General features: G+C 33.8%; 1 protein-coding gene across 1 annotated transcript in view; it reads left to right on the forward strand.

Moving 5' to 3' along the window:
* LOC150020054 (transmembrane protease serine 11C-like) overlaps window positions 1-24,663 on the forward strand; it is a 53,398-nt gene that overhangs the window by 4,928 nt on the left and 23,807 nt on the right. Inside the window, exons 2-5 of the mRNA XM_090268144.1 lie at window positions 3,697-3,812; window positions 14,317-14,435; window positions 19,005-19,072; window positions 22,422-22,585. Of these exons, the coding sequence (XP_090124270.1) occupies window positions 3,697-3,812; window positions 14,317-14,435; window positions 19,005-19,072; window positions 22,422-22,585 (467 nt within the window). The remainder of the gene's footprint in view (window positions 1-3,696; window positions 3,813-14,316; window positions 14,436-19,004; window positions 19,073-22,421; window positions 22,586-24,663) is intronic.

Below are 24,663 nucleotides of genomic sequence, written 5' to 3' on the forward strand. Positions count from 1 at the left end.
AAAACCAAAATCGTGATCCATAAGTTCTATAAGAGAAATCAGACTTCATCAAAATTTAAAATTTTTGCTCTGTGAAATACTGCTAAGAAAATAAATAGACAAGCTACAAACTGTGGGAAAAAATATTTGTAAAACACATGTCCCACAAAGAACTGGGATCCAGAATATATAAAGAATTCTCAAAACTCAATACATAAAAAAAGAACAACCCAATAAGAATAAAAGTCAAAAGACATAAACAGACATTTCAGAGAATATACAAATGGCAAGTAAGCACATGTAAAGATATTCAACATCATAAAAATTAAAGCCATGGGATACTTCCTCATAGCTATCAGAATATTTAAAATAAAAAATTGTTATAGAAAAATATGTGGGCAAGGATGTAGAGGAACTGGATCACTTATACATGTTGGTAGGACTATAAAATGTTACAGCCACTCTGAAAAAGTTTGGGAGTGTCTTAAAAATTACACATAAAACTACCACATGACTGAGCAATTACACTTCTGAACATTTATCCCAAAGAAATGAAAATTTATTTTCACACAAAAACTTGTTCATAAATACTTATAGCAGCTTTATTCCTAACAGCCCAAAAGTGGAAACAATCCACGTTCTTCATTGAGTAAATGATTAAACACAATGTGGCATATCTATAATATGAATTATTTCACAACAATGTTTAATATTCTTAAAGAACTATTAATAACATAGAACCACTTGAATAAATTGCCAGAGAATTTTGACAAGTGCAAAGAAATAAAACTCAAAATATTACATATTGTATGATTCCAATTATATAACACTCTTGAAATGACAAAATTATAAAAAATGAGAACAGATCGGTGGTTTCAGGAGTTAAGGGGGGAAAGGGGACTGGAGTCAAATAGGTATGGCTATAAAAAAGCAGCATGAGGGACTGTTGTGGTGATGGAAATGTTAGGTACCTTGACTGTATCAATGTAAATATTCGATTATGATATTGTACTATTATTTTACAAGTTGTTACCACTGGGGGAGACTGGGTAAAGTGTATAAGAGATCCCTCTAAAGATTATTTTTTACACAACATGTGAATATATAATTGTCACAAAATGAAACATCTAATTAAGGTTTTTTGAAAAATAAATAAACAAATGTCTTTTGTTAGGTAGACCATTCTATAGGACAACTGCTCCAGTATCTTCAAGTCAGTGTCATAAAAAATAAAAAAGGAGGGTGAATATAAAAGCTGTTCTAGATTAACAGAGACATAAGAGGTATAATAACCAAATGTAATGGAGAGATTTTGACTTGAGTTTTGTTTATTAAAAAAAATTGTAAAAAACATTTTAAGGATAAATAGAAATATCTGAATATGAACTTGCTATTAGAGTATATTAAGGAATTACTAATAATTTCATTAGGTATAATGCTTACATTTTTTTAAATGCTTTTATTTTTATAGGGAAAATATTTAGGGGTGAACGTTATGATGCAATATTTTTCTGTAACTACTCTAAAATAGTCAGAAAAATACATGAAGTAAGTGTTGCAAAATGTTCATAGCTCTTAAATCTATGTGACAGATATATGGAGGTTCAGTAAACTGTTTTCTCTATTTTCATGTATACTTTGAATTTTCCATAATAAAGTAAAATTTCTCTTTACCCCATTTTCTTAACTATATATAGTCTCATTTATTTGCTCTCCTTTTCAGCAGACTCTTTGAGAGAGGGACCAATGGTAACTGCCTCTAGGTCAGTGGTTCTCAACCTTCCAAATGCCACAACCCTTTAATACAGTTCCTCATGTTGTGGTGACCCCCAACCATAAAATTATTTTCACTGCTACTTTATAACTGTAATTTTGCTACTGTTATGAATCGTAATGTAAATATCTGATATGCAGGAAGTATTTTCATTGTTACAAATTGAACATAATTAAAGCATAGCGATTAATCACAAAAATAATATGTAATTATATATGTTTTCCAATGGTCTTAGGCGACGCCTGTGAAAGGGTCGTTCGACCCCCAAAGGGGTCACGACCCACAGGTTGAGAACTGCTGCTCTAGTTCCTTTACTACTCTGTTTCATATCATCTCTACCCAGTCTCCACTCCTAAAATGTCTTTCATCAAGATCATCAATTACCTCTAGGATGCTAATCAAATGGTTCAATTTCTGTGTTTATTTGTTAATCTTATTTGAGCCATTTGCAACATCTGACACAGTTAATTCCTTCCCTCATCCTTGAGGCACTTCTGGCTTCCAGGATACCAATTTCCCTTGGTTTTCTTCCTACTCTCACTAGTTGTTTACTGTCTCCTTTGCTGGGTCTTCCTCTTCTCCATAATCTCTTAATATGGGAGTGCCCTGCTGATCATATCTTGGTTTTCTTCTTTATCTGCATTTATTCCCTTGGTAATCTCATCTAGTACCAGAGCCTGCTCTACATGCTGATGAGGGACAAATTTGTATCACTGGCCCTGACCTCTATGCCAAACTCTAGATTGATATATACAACCCGCATCTCTCTTTGGGTGCCTAGTGAACATCTAAACATAAAATGAACAAAACAATGCATATTCATCACCCTAAGAGCTTGCTACATATAGCCTTCCCATCTCAGTTGATGGCAACTGCATCCTTCAAATCCTAAAGCTAAAGAACTGGAAACCATTTTTGACTCCTCTTTTCCATTCGTATTCAATAATTCATCATAAACTCCTATCAATACTATACTCAAAATACATCCAAACTTCAACCCTTTTCACCACCTCAGTTCAAGCCATCATTTTGTGCTTGGATTATTGTAATCATTTTCTATAGTATTGCTCTGCTTCCACCCTTTTTCTCTACAATTTACTCTCCACAAAGTAGTTGAAGGGATCCCATTAAGAAATTAGTCCAGGTCATCATTGTCTTCTGTCCAAAGATATCCAATATTCCCATTTTACTCAGAAAAAAAAAGCCAATATAATTACAATGATGCACAAGGCTTTATGTGATCTCAGCCTTGGTAGCTCTCAGACTTAGTCTCTTACCATACTTCCCCTTATTCACTGCTACAGCCACAATGCTCTCCTAACATACCAGGAATGCACCTCATGAAGTGCCTTTGTCAAGTTGTTCCCTCTGTATGGAACATTCCAGAAACCTGTATGACTTACCCCCTCACTTGTTTCAAGTCTGCTTAGATTTTGCCTTCTCAGTAGGCCTAACCTGACTATTCTATTTAATATTGAAGCCTAACACCAACCCCATCTTACTCACACTCCCACATTTCAGATCTTTACAGAGCTCCATTTTTTTCCTACAGAATTTAATATTGTTTTGACAGTTATGAATTTTATTAATTTTCTCTTTGTTTGTTGTCTATCTTCCCTTAGTAAAACATAAGTTCCATAAGGAAAGAGGTCTTTTTTTCTAAAACTGTGCTTACTGCATAGTAGGACATCTAAAATATTTGCTGAATAAATAAATTCTGATTTTAGTATTATCATCATTATTCATATGTGCTAAAAAAAAACAGGTCCAGTATTATATTCACTAATTCTACATGTTGCTTTTCAAGTGCAGCAGTCTACTGAATCTGTAATTAATAAAAAATAATGTACTTTTATACCTAACATTAAATTTATATGTCTTTCTGAGAGAGTTTTATATCTTACTCATATTAATACTGCTTTCCTGTCCTTTTTGCTCAGAAGAACAGAGTCAAACACAAAAATGAAGCTCACAAGGTGTGGAAAGATTACCCTGGGTATCATAATAATGGTGATTGCTGCAGTCATCATCGGACTCATTGTTCATTTCAGCTCTTATGGTAAGTACTCATGGTATCAGGCTTTCCAGTCATATGGATTTAACTTCCCGTTATTGGAAAGTTAGGAACTTTGAGAACGGGGAGAGGAAATTAATTGGACAATATTATTTGGTAGAGAGAATTTCTTATGGTTAATAACAGTCACAATATTCTTTGTTCTTTAGCAACCTATGGCTTAGGGCATTCTGAGCCTGAAGATTTTGTATGCTCTTTTTTTTAATTCCTAGTAAAGATTTAGGTGCTGGAAGTACATTAATAAATAAAGTAGTAATAGTCTTTTACTGTTGAAGGACAATAAGCTAACAAGCAAATGTAAAAGCCTAAAATCTAGAATTCTATGCTAAGATTTCTGATTCCAAAACCTACAATTACTCTCCACACAGTTTTTTCTCATAAAGTTCTATCTAAAAAGTAGATTGTTTTCCATTAATGGAGGATAAAAAAGAACAATAAAAAAATTTCTGTATATTTTTAATAAAATTAAAAAGTATGTTTGATTTTTCTTAAAAATAGCTATTTGTGCCAAGTTCTCTGTGTTTTGTGCTTATTATTTTCTTTCACCAACTCTTTCCTAATCTTTTCAAAGATGGGGGATTTTTTATTTAAAAAAAAAATTCTACACTCCCACAAGAGAATTATTTTCTTGAATAAGAAAATTAAAATAAACAAGTACTATAAACTTAGTAATGCTTTAAAATAAACTTGTATTTAATTAATTATACCTACCTATATTTGAAAATCAGCAATACATGTATGTATAAGAATCAGTTTATTAAGTCTAAAAGAACAATGCCTGGTGTACAAATAAATATATTTCCTTAGAATCATCTTGGCTGCCACCATGTCCCAATCCTATATATTTCAAGGCTCACAAGTTGGAAACGTCTACTTTAAAAGACAGTATTTTCTGAATAAAATACATTTAGAAAAGAGGCTATCAGGCTAAATAAACATCTATTTCAGTTTAGAAAGGGAAAGATTTACAATGAGAGAAATAGTTATGCATAATGAAGAAGCCATCTACCCAAGAACTAAGCATTTACTACTGTCTCTGCCTCATTTTCCATACACACCCTTCCATAGACATAGTCATTAGGTAGATTGTAATGCCAGCTGCTACCCTGACAGAGCAAGAATCTTAGTCATAGCACGTGCCTATAAATCTTTGAATAAAATATGCTCACTCAAGACATAGACACAGAACCTTCTGCCTTTCATCAAGAGTATAAAAAGTGCCAGGTACTAGAGATAAAAAGATATTTGAAGAGGTTATCTTTGGAAATAAGTAAACTGTAACTTCTCATACTGCTACAATCACCCCAATATGTGAAAAGTGATTTCCCCTCCACACCAAGCTGGGAAATGGGCTTTGAATGACAGAACAATATGATCTAAGAAGATCCTTACAGATTCAGGAACACCATAGACTGAAGTCTGACTCACACCTGGAATATCTAAAAGGCAAGAGAGTTGGAGCTTGTTTAGTGGAGTGAAGAGGAAGTGGTACCTTTGGACAGACAGTTTGAACAACCACAGTCTTTAAGACAAGTAATGCATAAATGTTTCTTATGAAAAGGACAAAATTCACCCAGGGGAAAAAAAAAAAAGCCCCATTATCTTAGGTTCTGTCCGAGAGGCCACCTGGAGTGATAATCAGATTTCAGGTTAAAGAATGGGAAATGCTGAGGAAAAGATAAACTGAATCTAGAATTGTTACATTTATCCATGTAAGGCAACTGTAGTTGACACATCTCCAGCAATGAGTGAAAAGGCAATTTCATTCAAAGTTCAGTAAAACCTAGAAGGGCTTTAGTTTTAGACATGTACTAAGTTCCTAAAAGACCAAAGCCAGATGTCAAATTCTCAGCCATTCAGGAAGAACCTAGATGGTCCAGAACCAGTTAATGAAGTGGAAAAGGAGGAATTGCAGAACTCATAAGGAAATCTTGGAGGGGGAGAACTCTCAATTTCAAATTTTGATTATTATACAGACCCGGGTATTTCTGAATTGAGACCATATTTTGTGATTAATAGTAACCATTTATAAAATATACTTGTTTGAAATACCAGTTTATATGTATCTGTGCTTATGTGTATAATTACTACTTTTGTTTTATTCTATAGCAATTCTACACAGATAGTTTTAGTGGGCCTAGAAGAAACTACTCATGTGAGAATGAGTATAGGTTCTAATATATTTAAGATATCATTCTTGGATTTAGTCATAGTATTACCTAGTTCCCAGAAATTATAAACTTTAGTGGGTTAAAAACACTTTTTAAAAAGAAGGAGAACAATCCAAAATTAAATACTTCTGCATCAGAACAATGAGTAAGTTTTATTAATAATAAGTTTTCTCAAGTCATAGTAATCCTATAGAAGCAATAATAGAATCACTTGAGACAGTGTGAAGTACTTTGATAGGGCTTCCTAAATCCTACATTTTGTTTCCTTTTTCTTTATAAAAGTCATTAAAAGGTTTTTCACCCTTAGGTTGCTGAGCTGATGCCACTGTATCTTGTATGATCTAAAAAATTAAATTAAAAAGATTTTTAAATAATGTATATATTTATCACTAAACAAGCTAAATTTCAGTCTAACTGAATTGTTTACTTTTTTATGCAGATGCTTTGGCATCATATACAGGCAGTCTATGTTCCTCTTCATTTAAATGAAATTTTCAGTATTAGTTTAGATTTTCTAGTTCACTATTCCAGACTCCAAAGCTGGGAGCAACCAGCCATAACCTCACAATAACTACTCTTTACCTTGGGACAGGTAAACAAGTCAGTTGAACAAACCAAAGCACAGCACGAATACTCCAGAATATCTACCTTTTTCTGCTTCACATTACTCTATATAGTGGTAATGTCATATTTTATATTTAGCTAACATTTTAAGATATATAGATGATAAACGGATATAGAAAAAATGGGAGAAAATCTGAGTATCTGAAACGATCTACAGATGCAACTCAACAAGCATTCACAGGTGCTACTATGTACTTAATGGCACATACTAGGCTTGGCAGTATAATGGGGGGATAGCAGTAATGGAGAAAAGCTTCTAGCGCATCCCATTAGTCCTTGCCCTAAAATCTCTCAGTATCTATAGCAGAATCAGCATACTATCTCTATAAAAGACTAGATACTGTATATTTTTCACTTGGTGAGCCATTATAGTATCTATTACAACTTCTTGAGTCTACTGTTGCAGTGTTTAGTAGCCAATACATAAATAAGTGAATGTAGTTGTTTTCCAATAAAACTTTATTCATGGACACTAAAATTTTAACTTTACATGATTTTTACATGTCACATATTCTTTTGACTTTTTTCAACTTTTAAAAAATATTAAAACTATTGTAATTTCACAGGCCCTCTAGGCTACAGGCTAGATTTCAGAGTTTTCTGACCTCTGATCTAGAGCAGTGAATCTTAACCCTGGCTGCACTTTAGAGTCACCTGTAAAGCTTTTTTTAGAAATATGTGTACACAAGCCCCCTCTCAAAGATGCTGTCTAGAGTGAAAATTGTCATTTTAAAAGCCCGTCAGGTAATTCTAATGTACAGCCACGGTAGAGACCAACTGATCTAGTAGAAGACAGATACATATAAGATTCAGGTACAAAAAAGTTCAGATCAGTGACCCAGGTTCAGTATATCACTTCAGGATGGCAGGGACCCAGGCTACTTCCATCTCTTTGTTCCACTATGACCATCTCAATTTCCAAATTGGCTGTGCCAGTTCTGGCCATCATGTCCACATTCTAGCCAGAACAAAAAAAATGGTAGAAAAGGAAGGAAAAGAGCACGTCCCTCTCAATAAGAAAACACCTCAGAAGTTTGCACATACCACTTTCCCTTTAATTTTATTTGTTAAACCTAAATGCACTAGATCACTCCTAGATCTAAAGAGGCAGGAAAGTGTAGTTTTTATTTTTGGATAGCATCTGCTCAGTTAAAAGTCACAAAGTGTATTATTATAGAAAGAGGGAAGAGAGGATATCAGCATTTAATAGCCTCCCCGCTTAAGAGGTTAAAATGCTATTTCAGCAGGTTAGGCTGTGAGTGGTTGGTGAGAAAATTGACAGATGAAATTGCCAGTAAAGTTTCTATATATGCACGGAGAAAATTCATTATTCTTCCTGGTTTTCTCCCTACTACTATTTCATAATATTTCCGAATCTTGCTATGCTAATAATAAACTGTTAGCCCTTAAAATATCAACTTCACTTTCAAGGAATAGAAAAATAAAAGGAAAAACATCAGAGTCTAGGCAGAAATAATTCATTCTAAAATTCAAATATATTTGCTTTGTTTCCTTGCTTTCAAGGGCCAAATGATAAAACATGTGAGATTCTTTTCCTAGAGTATCTTTTCGGTGCCAAGTTTGTTAACTCTAATAGATTCTATACAAGGTATCTCTGACTCTCTGGAGGAATGATTGGGAAATCCTGGCCTTGAGAACTTCTTTCAGCAAGTCTTAAATGTGGACCAGAGAAGCCAAGGATCAAACTGAATATCTTTAAGGTGATTCACCGTCTAAGATACCAGCAGCCAAGAATGGGACTGATAGGTTACCATTAGACTGTTTTGAGTAAATAAGTCAATGTATGTGAAAAAGAGCTAGGTGTGAAACCATACAGGGAGAAGGGCACTGACATTGTTATCAGTTAGTTATAAACCCACAGTATATGTATAAGCCTGACCACACACACACACACAAAATTATATATATATATATATATATATATATATATTTTCTCATAGGACAAGTGGAATTGTAAAAAGAAAATGCAATATAAATCCACTTCCTTGAATATTTTTAGATTACTTTTAAGTAATTTTTAAAAAATACAAAGAGGAGTAGTGGGGGAGTCTAGCAGAAAGCACCTGACCAAGTGAATGAAGTTAACATCAGCTGTAACGGGACAAATTGATATCAGGTACCTAATATTTGCCAAAGGGCACGTAACTGCTGTGATATTATTGGCCAGAAAAACAAGTAAATCATAAAAACATCACTTTTATTCAAGAGAGCACCCATTTTCTATAGTGGCGCATTTAAGTAGTTAATCTGTAGCATTTTAGAGAGCTCATCTATTCTAATTACTCTTTTTCAGAAATGTGTGAGTTATTCTGAGCCATTAATGCCATCCTGTTGAGATGTGCATTTTCTTAATTCTGGTTTATATAGAGCCGATGCAACATTTAGATGGAACCTGACACTGCATTCTCCTGCTTCACTAGTACCCCAGGACCCCACCTGATCCAACATAGAAATCTCGGATAGCAATACTTTTTTCCAAGATGATCTGTCACAAAAAAAAAAAAAAAAAAAGTTTTTTTTCAGTAATTGTAGAGAATTGTTCATGGTGGGACTTGCTCGAGACATACCAGAAGTTTGAATGGAGAAAAGGCTCTTGGATTTGGGGGAAAGTGTGCTACAAAGCTAATCTTGACTGTCATAATTAGAGAATTTTTTTTTATAGTTAAAAACACACTTCTTAAGCAGGAGTACCAGAGGTACAGATGTAAATGTTTGCATGTTCTAAAACCATGGCACATTAGAACAAAAAGAGGGCACAGCCCCTAACCCAGGACATGATATTTACCTGAGAATCTGCCATTTTGTCCTCTTCTCTTCCTTCTCTGGACTTTTTCCTCAGGAAAGGTTATGTGGAGAAGTTACATCTACATCTTGAGAATATGCCTTTAAAGGCTTTGGCACAGATCCTTCATCTGCTACCACAACAGCCACAGGCAGAAGGGCCTTGAAATGCAGAAAAGTTCACCCTTCCCTGTCTTTTGTCTCAAGAAAAATTCAGGAACAATGAGCTCCTACATGGAGACCAAGCTTTGAGTTTCTTCATTCCTGTCTTCTCACAGATGCCAAAAAGTTCTGCTACAGCATGGATAATGTGACTGCACTGACTTGCCCCTACCACACCCATGTAGAACAGATCCCGTTACCTCCCTTTGGAACAAAGGCTGAATTCAACTCTTATAAATATACTCAGGAGCCCTCATACTTAACCCTGGCCTCACCTTAGAATCACCTGGAGCATTTGATTAAAATAACATTGATGTTCTGACCCAGACCAATAGATTGACTCTGTGGGAGAGGGCACAAGTGATGATAGTTCTTAAAGCTCCACATGTGATCCTAATTTGGAAGCCTGGGCTGAAAGCCACTTGCCAAGATAAGTCTTGCTTCTTACTCTTTAATATGCATAAAAATCACTTTAATGGATATTAACTAGATTTACTGTGGTTATTGCTTTACAATATACACATATATCAAACCATTATGTTGCATACCTGAAACTAATATAATGTTATATGTCAATTATATATCAATTTTTAAAAATCACTTGGAAATAAAAGAAAAATTTTTTTTTAAATACAAAGAGGAGAATTAGTCAGGATCTACTCCTCCCTGGAGCTTGTAACCCTAGCCTAGAATGTGACCTGGATTATTTGAAAATATGACTCTTCTAGAAATAAAAAAAAAATGAATATAACACTTAGAAGAAATTTTAGGTCATAAATATTTCTCTCTGCTCAATGGCTAGGTTACATGTAAAGAAAAGGAGCTAATCCTTTATTATAATAGTCTGTCTGTTAGTGCCTCTGAAAGCAACAGTACTTTTCACTCAGTTTACCTATACTATACCTTCTAATTAAGGGCTTTGTGCTCAAACAGGATAACAGCTAGAAACGGGCTTTCCTCTCAGTGTTTGAAATTTATTTAGTAGTCCAACAAGTTATTATAAGATAATACTACTTCAATGCTCTAGATTCTCAACCTTGATATTCTAATAGAAATATAAGAAAGCATACAATATATTAATGAAAATATAGAACAATAAAATGTTCCTTAGAAATCTTCTTTTTCCAGGTTTACTGACATATAATTGACATGTAAGATTATGTAAATTGAATGTGTACAAGTTCATTTGATACCTTTATATATTGCAAAATGATTAGCACCATATATTATATAATATTTCAAGTGTTTCCTTGTTAATGTATAAAAACACAATTGCTTTCTGTTTGGTCGTTTTCTATCCTGCAACTTTACTGAGCTCAATTAGTTCTAAGGTTTTTGTGGAGTCTATAGGATTTTCTATAGATAAGATTATGTAATCCATTTTACTTCTTCCTGTCCAATTTGGATGCCTTTCAATTGTTTCTCTTGCCTGATTGTTCTGGCTAGGACTTTCAGTACAATGTTAAATAGAAGTGTGAGAATGGGTATTCTTGTCTTATTCCTGACCTTCGAGGAAAAGTTCTCAACTTTTCACCACTGAGTATGATGTTAGCTATGGGTTTGTTATATATGGCTTTTGCTATACTGAGGTATGTTCTTTCAAGACCCAATGGATTTAGCATTTTTACAATGTGAAAGAATGTTGTATTTTGTCAAATGCTTTTTCTACATCTATTGAAATGATCATATGATTTTTTTTTTATTTTTCAGTCTATTAATTTGGTGTATCACATTTATTGATTAGTATATATTGAACCAACCTTACTTCTCAGAAATAAATATGACTAGGTCAATGTGTATAATCCTTGCAATGTATTATTAAATTCAGTTTGCTAGTATTTTGTGAAGGATTTTTTTACCTTTATTCATCAGGAATATTTGCAGTTTTCTTGTAGTGTTCTTATCTGGCTTTGGCATTAGGGAAATGCTGGCCTCATTAAATGAGTTTAGAAGTGTTTCCTCCTCTTCTATTTTTAGATGATTTTGAGAAGGATTGATATTAAATCTTCTTTAAATGTTTGGTAAAATTTACCAGTGAACCCATGTGGTCCTTGGCTTTTCTATATTGTGAGGCTTTTGATTACTAATTCTATCTTCTAACTCATTATTGGTCTGTTCAGATTTTCTGTTTATTCATGATTAAGTCTTGGAAGGTTGTACATTTCTCAGAATTTATCCTTTTTTTTTCTTTGTTACTGTTTTCTAGCTTAAAGTCTCTTTTGTCTAAGAATAGCTACCATAGCCTGGGTATTATTGATTTTGTCACATTTGACAATTTAATCTACAAAAAAAAAAAAAAAAAAAAAAAAAAAGCTGCGTTGCTCTGCTTTCCTTCTTCTTCTTCTTCTTCTTCTTTTTTTTTTTATTATTTGTAAGTGTGCAGGAGAGAATTTCTTCAAATAATTAATTTCACTGACTTGAAGAATTTTCTCAGAATGCTACAAAATGTTTTTAATCTCCCATCTCTATCTTCTGTCTCCTTTCTTTCCTCCTTTCTCTTTCTTTCTTTCTTCCGTTGTTACTTTCTTTCTTTCTCTCCCTTTCCCTGTCCTCTCCTCTCCCCTCTTCTCTCTTTCCCCTCCCCTCCCATACTCCCCTCTTCTCTCTCTCTCTCCCTTCTTAGTCTGTAAAGGAGAAGGAAGGGTATAATGAGACCTGAGAAAAGTTACCAAAAAATTTAATTTCTACTATATCTGATGTTTTAAAATAGTACAGCCCATATAGCCAAAGTAATCCTGAAAAACAAAGCATTAAGGCAAAGGTATCACACTCCTTCACTTCAAATTATACTACAAAATGATGATAATCAAAGCAGCATGATATTGGCAGAAAAACATACACACAGGCCATTGGAACATAAATGAGAACCCAGAAGTAAACCCACATGTATATGGGCAAGTAATTTTTGACAGAGGAGCCAAAAACACACAATGGAGAAAAGAAAGGCCTCTTTAATAAATGATGCTGGGAAAACTGGAAAACCACATGCAAAAGAATGACACTAGAATGCTGTTTGTCTCCATGTACAAAAATTAATTCAAAATGAATCAAAGACCTAAATATGAGGCCTGAAACAATAAATCACATACAAGAAAACATAGATACTAAACTTATGGACCTTGGTTATAGGAAATATTTTATGAATTTGACCCTAAAGCCAAGGGAAGTAAAGGCAAAAATAAATGAGTGGAACTGTAAAACTCTTTACAGCAAAAGAAACAATAAAACAAAAGGGAACCAACAAATGAGAGAAGATATTAGGAAACAACAGTTCCAACAAGGGATTAATATCCAAAATACATAAAGAACTCATACAACTCAACACCAGATGAAAAATCCAATTAAAAACTGAGCAGAGGACCTGAACAGACACTTCTCCCAAGAAGACATACAATTGGCCAGCAGATATATGAAAAGATGATCAACTTCACTAGCTATTAGGAAAATCCAAATCAAAACTACAATGAGATACCACCTCCTTTGTTAGAAAGGCTATTATCAACAAGACAAATAATAACAGGAGTTGGAGAGGTTGTGGAGAAAAGGAAACCCTCATTCACTGCTGGTAGGAATGTAAACTGGTACAGCCACTGTGGAAAACAGTATGGAGGTTCCTCAAAAAATTAAGAATAGACTTACCTTATGATCCACCAACCCCTCTTCTCAGTATCTACCTGAAAATTTTTGAAAACATTTATTCGCAAAGACATATGCACTTCTATGTTCATTGCAGGAATATATTTATTGTGGCCAAGACATGGGAACTACCCAAGTGTTCTTTGATAGATGAATTGGATAAAGAAGATGTGGTACATATAACAATGGAATACTGCTCAGCCATAAGAAAAGATGAAATATTGTTATTTGCATCAACATAGACAGACCTTGAGAATATCATGCTAAGTGAAATAAATAAGACAGAAAAAGTTAAGAACCATGTGATTTCACTGATATGTGGGATATAAAACTGAAAGCAACAAATGAACAAACAAGAAGAACAAACAAAAACCCATAGATACAGACAGCAATATGGTGGTTACCAGAGGGAAGGGTGGTGAGGGGTAATAAAGGGTTAAGGGGATCAAATATATGGTGATGGAAGACTTGACTTTGGATGGTGAGTCCACAATGCAATATGAAGATTATGCATCATAGAAATGCACACTTGAAACCTATATAATCTTATTAACCAATTTCACCCTAATAAATTTAATAAAAAGAAAAATTACTCTATCATTTGCAATAAATTATTTTATAACAAATTTTTTAAAAAATAAATAAAATAGTAGAGTACAGCCTAACTTCAACTTTATCCTTTGCTTTCTTTTCGAGTGTTGTAGATTTGATTTCTTTTTTCTGTTTACTTAATTTGCAGTGCTTGCAAGTCATACCTTATTTCACTTTTTTCTGTATACATTTTCCTTTCTTAGGTACTTCACAAATGATTAGATCTGAAACTCCACTGATTTTCCTAAATATTACCTCTGATGATCACAAAATCTTGCACAATGAAATATTATATTAAAAATTCTGATGACATTCTGGGTGAAGTTATAATTTAATAAACATTCCTCTGTCAAAGTTATTTAAATAGTCAATAGTAATCAAGATCATTTAAATGTCAAGCTACCTGAAACTTTATGAGTATTGTATTTCACATGATTTTCTTAAGAATAAAAATAGTTTTACAATGACCAAAGTGAGAACTATTTTTTCTTTTCTCTCCTTAGGGAAGACATATTTCTATTATCATATCAGCTTTAAAGTCAATAACATTGACTATGACAGCAAGTTTGAAAAACCATACTCACAAGAATATATGGACCTAAATAAAAAGATAGTGTCTTTGGTAAGTTAAAGTGTTTTTCTGTGAATTGTCTTTTTAAATGTTATTCCCCTTAGAAATCCCAGAATCCTAGCAATCACTGTCCAACTTAGAATTCAATAATTTATAAATTCACACTATTTCTAAATTAGAATATTCAGCCCTTTCAAAAGTCAGTTTTTGTCCTGATTCAAATGTTTTCCACACTCATAAAAAAAGTGTATTTCATTTCCTGAGAGTTATTTTTCCCCTATTTTTAAGTCTTAATATACATGAAAATAGTTTTTGTAAAAGTTAGAGGCCCAAAGTTATTTTACTTTAGGTATAGATAGCCCATTGAACTGGTGCTACTTATTAAATAATCCAGTCTATCCCAATGATTTAAAATGCTATCCTTGTTACATCCTAAAGCCCCATATATTCTTGGATCGATTTTTTTGATTTTATTGTAGATTGTGTCCCACACTAATTGTATAGTATTTCTTTCTCACATCTTCATTTTAGACAGACTGTCATCCCTTTATTTACAAGTATTGTGCTTTTAAACAATAGATAACTAGGTTTTGTTTTTTTAATGCAACTTCATAGAATCTTTCATGAAAGCAAATTAATCTATTCACATTAATTAAAACAAGTATTAACTTGATTTTATTTCTCCAGTTTGCTTCAAGTAAACATTTTTTGTTTTCTTTTTCTTATTATTGCTGATTTAAATTCTTTTCCATTCTATTTTTTCCTCTTGAACATGTTGATACACTTAGTTAACTTATCCTTCCTGGAACTCAAAATTACATAAATATCGTGTCTGTTGTTATTTAAAAAACTGTTAGCTCCATCAAAACATTATTTTTTTAATGTAATCCTCAACCCCCCAAAAGGGGGCCTATAACATACTTTCACTTCTATCTTCTCCTTCCTTTTCCATTCCTCACTCCTGATAAGACTTAACACTTTTATTTCCCCTCCCTCCCCTAACCTCTTTTTTTCTTCCTAATAACCACTTTTTGCTGAGATAGCACTTCAAGTTCTAAACTATTATTAGGATATTTCCAAAAGTATGTTGCTTCCATTTCAAGCATTGAAATTATACATTCATTGTATTAAACACATACACACATATCTCAAGTTCATTGCTCACCATATGTTCCCTCTCTTCTTAATCTTCTCCTCTACTGAGATCTCAATTCAGATTTACGAGGTGTCCCCAGTAATACTCCATCCATGTAACATGAAAAATGGAGACATTTATTGAAGAGAATACAAAATACAAGAAACATTGTACATAGGACAATGATGCCTCAGTCCCCTTCAAAGTAGATCCCATGGGACTTCACACATTTCTCCCAACTGCAGTACAATTTCCTTCTGCTCTGGTAGCAGAAGCCACAGAACGAATTTTACCGTGACACATTTCATGCCAAGATCCTGCATCAAAATCTTGGACACAGTAGTTTTTGGAATCCCCAGATCAGCTTCTAGTTCTTGACCTGTCAGTGGCCAATCTTTGTTGATTGCAGCCCGTACACATTTGACATTCTCAGGTGTTCTGCTTGTTGCAGGTCTTTCAGAACATGGATCACTTCCAACAAATTCTTGACCATCTTTGAAGCATTTGTGCAACACTTTTATTTATGTTACATTCATTGCATCATCTCTGAAAGCCTTCTGAATCATCTGAATAGTTTCTGCAGAGGAATGTTCAAGCTTCACACAAAATTTAATGCAGGTCAATTGCTCTACTCGCTCAGTCATTTTGAATGAGACGGTCACACAGTACACATGTTCATTCAGTGGCATCTACTGCCCCGCTGACTGGTACAGTGAAGTCATCATTTTTCACACATACGCATTCCAATCCACTCTCCTCGGCTGCCAAATTGCATTGATGCCACGCAAACCATTCTCATTATATTAACATGACTGTACTTTTTCCAGACAGACTCATTTATCTTACTTAACTTGTGTCTGTAGTCATGTCTCTTTCTGTTGTGATATGTCAATGATATGTTACTAAACCCTTGCATATCCACAAGTATCTCTTTCCCCTGACTTGAGATTATATCTTGACTGGGAATAGGATGGTTGAATTGGAAATTTCTTATCTCAGAGTATGAGGTTATTATTTCACCAGCTTTCAACTTCAAATGTTACAAATGAAATATCTTATTTTTTCTATAAGTATATTTTTTCTATCTAGAAGTTTGTAGAAACGTTTCCTTGTATCTAAAGTTTAAGAATATTCCCCAGATATATCAAACATGCCTGAAAGTCAGTCCCCCTTTGAATCTATAGGTGTTGATCTTTATTTAATTCAGAACCAATTTCTCCCTCTATTTGTTATAATTATTATATGTCAGCCATCTCTCTTTCTTCTTTTTTTATACTCCTATTGTTTATAGCCTCTTCAGGAATAATATACTACTTGTTTTGTTTTTATTCATTATTTTCTTTTTAAAATTTACTAATGAGGTTATTTAATTTGGCCTTTTAGATCATAAATTTGGATCTCAAGAATAATAATCATCTTTTTAAATTGATTAATAATCTTTTTAACTTAAAAATTGTATTTTCTTAGTACCACATTTAATTTTATTTATTTATTTATTTATTTTTTGCTATGCCTGAGTGTTCTTATATGTACTTTTTCCCCATTTTCCCATTGTTGTTTAGGTTGCTATCTGTTTCATCCTGTTCTTTTTGATAAGCACCTAATCTGTTTATTTCCTTTCTCTGGCTGCTGGGCTCCTTTATTTGCACTAGCATTTTTCCTTGTTGGCATATTGGAGCCACTGTTTTGTTGGCTACAAGTTGGAAAGTAAGATGTTCTTAAATCCTATAGGCTGAAGGTTGGGCAGCAGGGATTCTCCATACCAAGCTCCAGATGGAAGTCTCCCAGATCCCCATTGTCTGCCCACCATACTATCTTAGCCTTGGGAACAAGGAGTCTTCAGCCCTCTTTGCAGTTCCTTCTTGACCATATTGGGACTATCGAAACCCACTAACATGGTCCAGGCTCAAGTTTATCCCTGGGCATCCACAAACCTCTTTTGGCCAAACTCTTCCAAGGGCTTGTTGTGATTCTGTCTTTGCACAGGGCTCTCAGGTTGTTCTCTGGGTTTTTCCCTGAGAAAGTTCCTCGTCACTTCCCTACTTCCAAGACTCCTGTTAAACCCAAAGCCACTCAGCCCCAGGAGAGGCAGATATATTGGAACTGGGAATGGAAGAGAAATATGGCATACTTTATTATTACTTAGTAGGAGTCTTCCATTCAACGTATTCAAGAATAACATTCAGACCCTTACCATGGCCAACAAAGTTCTCTGTAAGCTTGTGAATACCACATGGACAACCGCAATTTATACACTCTCTCCCTTGCTCACTTTACTTGCGTAATATCACTTTGCTTCTATCCCTCCAGTATACCAATCTCATTCTTAACTGAGACCTGCTGTTCCTTCCATCAAGAATACTCTCCTACCCTTTTCATCTCTCAGGTCTCACTCAAATATCACCTCTTCAGAGGCCCAATTTGATCATTCAAATACTGTCCCCTGAATGACTATGTCACATTATTTTATATTTTTATATCACCAAATATTCCATCAGATTATCATATTTACATACTTATTCTTTTATCTGTTTATTATGTTTCTTCTTTCAAATCTCTGAGGAAGAATGGATCTATCTAATTAGTTCATAGTTTTAATTTCAATAAACATTAATTGAATAAATTAACATATTTCAATTGCTTTGGAGCAGGAGAAAAAATAAATATTAAATCTTTGCAATTCCAATAATGAGTCAGTTTTTGAAGGTCTGTCTTTGACAAAGTAAAAGTCATGGGCATTGCAATTTGATATCTGGTGGTCTGTGAAGGTCCTACAGTGGGAAATCATCCATTAGGTTAAGATCAGGAGCAATTGGGAAAGTGAATCTTCTATAAAATTTCCCTCAGAGATTTCTACATACCCCACCTTGAAACTGTCAGTAGCATATAATTAAAATAGGAGGCAAAATGGTTTGCAGTCCAGACATGAAAGCAGGCTGCTACAGTAAAAATATAAATAAAAATAAAAAATCTTCTGGGGACATTTCTGTCAAGTTTTATGTCATCAATATTCAATAAAAGGCTGAACATGAATGAGAAAATGTATTAGTTGGTCTTTGAATCCATCTCTTCAAAATAAATATTTTGATGCCCCATGCTACTTTTAGAAACAAATATTTTTGTCTCACAATCCCACATTTTTAAAAAATTTAAAAACACTTGTGAATGAACTGAGTTAATATAAAGATAATTTTCAAAAACACGTATATTTAACACATTTCATCTTTTTCCTAAATAGTCATGATCTGGGGAAATTTTAATACTATGAATTTGATAATATTAAGAAATTAGTTAATTCCTGGGATGTAGGTAGTAGTAAAATGAAACCAGTTTGGCCATTTATTGATAACCAGTAAGCTGAATAATGGGTACATGGGTTTTGTTAGATTATTCTTTATGCTTTCATGCATGTTTGAAGTTCTCCACAATGAAAACTTAAAATAAAAGAAGAAAACATAATTATCATGCATTTTACTTTTTAACAGGTAAATGAAACATTTCATGGATCCAAACTGAGAAGACACTATGTCAAATCTCATCTTGTCCAAGTAAGGTATATAAAATAGCCTGAGAGGCACAGAGAAGAAACATCTGTCCTTCGTTTTCATATCTCATACTCAACATAATATATTTGTTTGGTATACAATTGAAAGGTTGAAAGAAATTTTAATTGGGGGGCTTCAAAACCACTAGCATTTTTAAACGTGAAAAAAAAAAAAAAAGGTATTCAAGGTCTACTGAGAAATTATTAAACCAGAATCAAGAATTCCAGTTGATTTTGAATTTCAGATTAAGGTTAAATGGTTATTTTATTTTAAGGCACAAAGTGAAAAAGCAAATCTAAAATGAGAAGATGATTTCAAAATAAAGAAAGAATAGGTAAGATAAGAGAGCCACATACAGAATGTCTGACCCAGGAGTGGCAGACTAGTAGCTAATGAGCCAAATCTAGTATAGAGTGTGGATTAAATGTAAAAGCTAGGAAATTTCACATTTAAAAAAAAAGAACTCTCAGAATGTTGAAAATTCAAAAGATGTGACAACACGGAGCCCACATTCCCACATGGTAATGATAAGCTGAAATGGAGGCTTTGCAGTCTACAGAAATCCCAAATACTTTTGCAGTGTATGCATATGGCTTTTACATTACCTTTCTGCCCCTCTAAAAATTCAGTTCTCCATCTATTTTTTAGCAGAGATGTTTATCCAAACACTGGGAAAAAGAGATAACCTGCAATAAATAGGAAAAATGTAGTAACTATAAGCACAAATAGAAATGTTAATATGCTTTGGAATCTACCTTTCCTTAAAACTAGAACATGTGCTGTTTAACTCTCTATGTTTATTTTCAAATAATTCATATTCTTAACTTTTTATATATTAACTGATTTAACCTGATAACAACCCTATATGGTTTTATATATTAGTTTCTCATTGTACAGATGAGGAAACTGAAGCAAAGGTAGGTTGAGTGACTTGCGAAGGTCACATGTTTAATAAATAATAAAGCTGTAATTTGAACCCAAGCAGTCATATCTAGATTATTTAATCAACTTGCCATTCTTGCTCCACTACAATCCATTTCCACACAGCAGTCAAAGGGAATTGGAAGAGCATATAATTTCCCTTCTTAATATTATCTGATAATTGCCCACTTATTCCAAACTCCTTATATAGTCCACATGGCCCTACCTGACCTGGCTGTCTCTCTCTGACCTCATCTCATACCCTTGTCCTCACTCATGACTTTACATTGGATTGACATACTATTATTTTTCCAATAAACATGCAAAATGGCATCATAGGCTCTGTCCAAAAAAAACAAACTCATGTCTTCATGACAGGAGGTGGTTTTACAACTTGGAGTAAGGTGCCAACCAAGGTTAGCCTCCCCACAGAAACTGAGAGTTGGGGGCTACCATCTCTGACGGTTACATTTCAAAGACATGTTTTTTAGGTCCTTGAGAAAGACGTTTCTGGGGTTAAAACACAATAGCCTTTTAAAAGATTTACATATAAACCAAAGGGACTGAGAAAGAATTTACAATGACAAGTTTTCTAAAGCAAATAATTTTTTTTAATGGAGTCGGAGAAGAAGACTGTCAAATATTTAATAAAACTGAGAATATTAAGTCTATCTTGGTCAAGATTTTTACACTTGATGTTCCCTTTTTCTGGAACATTCCTCCTTCAGTCCTTAGCATGACTCACTCCTTGTCGTGAGGCTCTTACTTCAAAGAGGCTTGCTTTGTTTTTACCTCTACCCTTCAAATCATTGTTCTATTTTCATCATAGAATTTAGTGTAAATATTATTTTACTTCTTTGTTTTCTCATTTATGTCTCTCCTACTAGCATGATAGCAAGGAGCTTGTGGTCTCATATGAGCTGACACAGCTCCAGTACCTAGAAGTATTATATGTGCGGCATAGTGCCTGGGCTAATTAATGCATATTTGTTAAAAAAATGAATGAATGAATTGAAAGTTCAAGAATGTGAAAAAAAACAGGCATTTGTCATATAAAACTGAAAAGTATTTTATGAGTCAAGAGAAGATAAAATTAAAATAACTTTTAGTTCATGTCTTCAGTAGAAAACAGGATCTTATTACCCTAATAATGCCAGATTAAGAATCCATATGTCTATATTTAGTTTAGTTTTATATTATTTGATACAGGAGAAAAAGTCAAAGTGACCCCTGGTTTGAGAAAATTTTTAAAATAAACAAGATAATATAATATTTCCTTGTCTGTTGAATAAGAAATAAAGAGTTTGTCCCGACAGATCAGAAAAGAAAAAGTTAGCATTGCATCTGCATAAAAGCGTAAGAGATGAGAATGCTTAATAAATTGGCATATGACTATCTGCTTGATATTATATAAAGGAAATATACTCAAAGGAAGAACATAGGTACGCATACCCTAAAACATAAATAATAATGAGTGACATAAAAATTAGCTAATTCTTTGATTTCACCTGGAAAAAGTATTCAAATAATAAAGCTTTATAATCATTTATAATCTTTGATTTTGGCCATTGTTTCTGTTTTTTTCATGTTATGAAGGTTTGGAAGTTATGTTTTTACAAGTTTTCTTTAGTCTCATAAAGCTTTGGGGTAGTTATGGATTTTCAAATGCACAAATGTAGAGAAATACCTAGAGAGGTCGGAGGGGGTGGACAGCAACAGAAGATAGAGCAGAAAATACTTTCCATCAAGTCAGTGGCAGTTACTCCTTTTAAAATTTCTGTTCTGTTTATTTGTTTTTACCTTGTTTTATATATTTGCGTCTTCAAGTCAAAATTACAATTTTTTGTAAATCTAATCTAATGTTTGTGCTCAGTCATGACTTCCAACAGGTGAAAAGGAATTGGCCCACTCTTGAAAATATTTCCTTCACTAAAAAAAATAAAATAAAAGATAATAAATGACTCTCTCATCTTACCTGTTACATTTTATTTTGTTATTTGCTATTGACACTTTATACAGAGTCCATACTGGATTTATAATACATGGATACATCTATATTAATAAATAATTTCTGCAGAGTACTCTAAAATTTTCAGAATGCCTTCATATATATTATCTTATATGGTGTTTATAATAACCCAGTAAATAACATTACCATCCTCATTATAGAGATGAAGAAACTTAAGTAGAGAGAATGCCAACAGCTTGCTGTAGTCAAAGAGGTCGCAAACAGTGAATCTAGAAGACAAACTCACTTTCTGAATCTAAATCATAATCTCTTTAGCATTCACCATTTCCAAAAAGTGCCATTTTCATGCCCAAGGGAGGAAATGATATAGCTGCTAGGAGCTCTGCCTAGCAAGGTATAGAATGACTCTACTAAGAATGATAGAGGTTCAGTAATAAAAGCCTAATTTCTTTGTTTCTGTTCTGCAGCCAAGCCAAAGGGAAAGTGGTGATACACGCTGTGCTGAAGTTTGCATCCTACTTTAAATATAAAGCAGCAAAATTTCGGGATAGAATAGAAGCCATATTACATCAGAAGTTAAATGGTGAAACTGGGTCTTTACATATAGATTCATCTTCGTTTAAATTTTCAGGTAAACATTTTTTTTTGTATGGTATAGAGTGATTAGAGTGATTTTCAATTTTTAATTTGAATGTGGTAGTGTTATGCAATTGAAAACAACGCTCTCTTTAAAAATACTTCATATACAATAAGTGTACCAATAAAGTGTTAAGGGTTCATTTTAATCAATTTCTTGATATAATATCATCTTTGTATTATTGGAATTAAACGTGACTTGATGATAGTTTTTAAAAAGCAATCAGGGTCCTAAATAACATTTCTTTTCCATACAAAGCAGCCTTAAACTCTTAACCTATTATGGCTTGTTCTATGGGTTATGATTTCTTCCTCCATTCTTTTGGATGTCTCAAGAATCTAGACTCGTATTCCAAAATTGAGTCTGAGTCTCTTTAACATCAAACCTACTTCTTGGTAGGCCTTTAATGACCTTTGTCTCTCTCACTCTACTGTAAAATCTAATTTTTATTCTTGGTCACCTAACACTATTGTAAAAGGCAGCCTCTAAAAGTGGGGACAAATGTCCCATCATTTCCAGGAAATGAGTGAGTGTCTCTCCAATCTTGATAAAAGTACAGCCACCACTTGGCACAGGGCAGGAAAGTATCCTTACCCCTAAAAAAAACAAAAAACAAAACAAAACAAAAAAAAACCCCTAAAGGATTACATGTTTGGGGCAGTGGGGAAGAATCTAGGCCAAGGGCTCATTTTCATGGAACATCAAAAGGCTCAAAAAGCAAAACGTGAACATGCTTCTCCTGGATAAGAAGCCATCACATGGTTGAAATATGACTCTACTCACATTATTTGATGCTTTCTTTTAGAACCTTCTTTTTCACACAGCCTATTCTATGTGTCATGACCTTAAAAGAATACAGAGAAATAAAACAGCTCTCTAATTTATAGAGAAGTTGCCAGCAAAGATATATTTTGAGAAACTCATTTGCTAAAACTACAAATTCACAAGTTAGGAAATAGCATTGTATTCCTTGTATTCCTCCAAGCTTTAAAAACATTATGTAGGATACCAGAAAAATAGACTTTCTGGGTGTCTTTTTCAGATTTATGATTTTTCTCCATAGTTTTATCTATTACAATGCCATCCTACAATTTTATGGAGAGCAGTGATTGTTAAGTGTAATACACTTAAATGTGGACAGTGCTTTGATATTGTCTTAGCCTGTACCTGTTGCTTAGAAACTCACTCTCTCCTTTCTCACCTCTCATCAGAGGTAGGTGTCTCCAGAAACTGAATGGGGATTCACAGGTACAGGATCAAACCCTGCAGCCATATGGGCCAGAACTTTAAACTATAATGAAATAAGTTGACCCAAAGCTCACATTTAAGACAGCTCTTACTGAACGGGAATATGAATCTTCATTGGTCACCACATAAATGGGTCTCCGGCTTAGGGACCTATGGAAAGCTTATTTAGTTGGCTAAGGTTTCTGTCACAGCATCTTAGCCTGACCTTCTCATGTTGCCTGGATAGGTCAGTTATTTAGAGCCTGCTTTTGAGTATGTCAAGGTTGTGGATTTCATTTTAGTACAAGCTGCATAACATAGAAGGAAAACTCAAAACTTCCTACACTGGTCAGTGAGAGTTACAATGAATGGCTGAATACAGTACCGGAGTTTCTATATCATTATGCCAAATAGAGGGGATACAGAACAGTGGTTAAGGTCATGAGTTCTGCTATGAAATTTAAATCCCAGGTCCTCTCATGTTAGCTGTGTGACTTTGGAAAAATTATTTAATCCCTGGCTGGTGTGACTCAGTTGGTTGGAATGTCATCCTGTAGACCTAAGGGTTGAAGGTCCAATTCCTGGTCAGGGCACATACTCAGGTTGCAGGTTCATTCCCTGGTTGGGACATGTATGAGAAGGCAACCAATCACTGTTTCTCTCTTGCATCATTCTCTCTCTCTGTCTCTCTCTCTGTCTCTCTCTCTCTCTGTCTCTCTCTCTCTGTCTCTCTCTCTCTCTCTCTCTCTCTCTGAAAGGAATTTTTAAAATGTCCTCAGGTGAGGATAAATAAAAAGAAAAATTACTTAACATTTCTGTGCTTCAGTCTAATCATCTCATCATGA

Source organism: Furipterus horrens, unplaced genomic scaffold (genome assembly GCF_987537825.1).
Source record: "Furipterus horrens unplaced genomic scaffold, mFurHor1.1.pri manual_scaffold_2, whole genome shotgun sequence".
Taxonomy (NCBI): Eukaryota; Metazoa; Chordata; class Mammalia; order Chiroptera; family Furipteridae; genus Furipterus; species Furipterus horrens.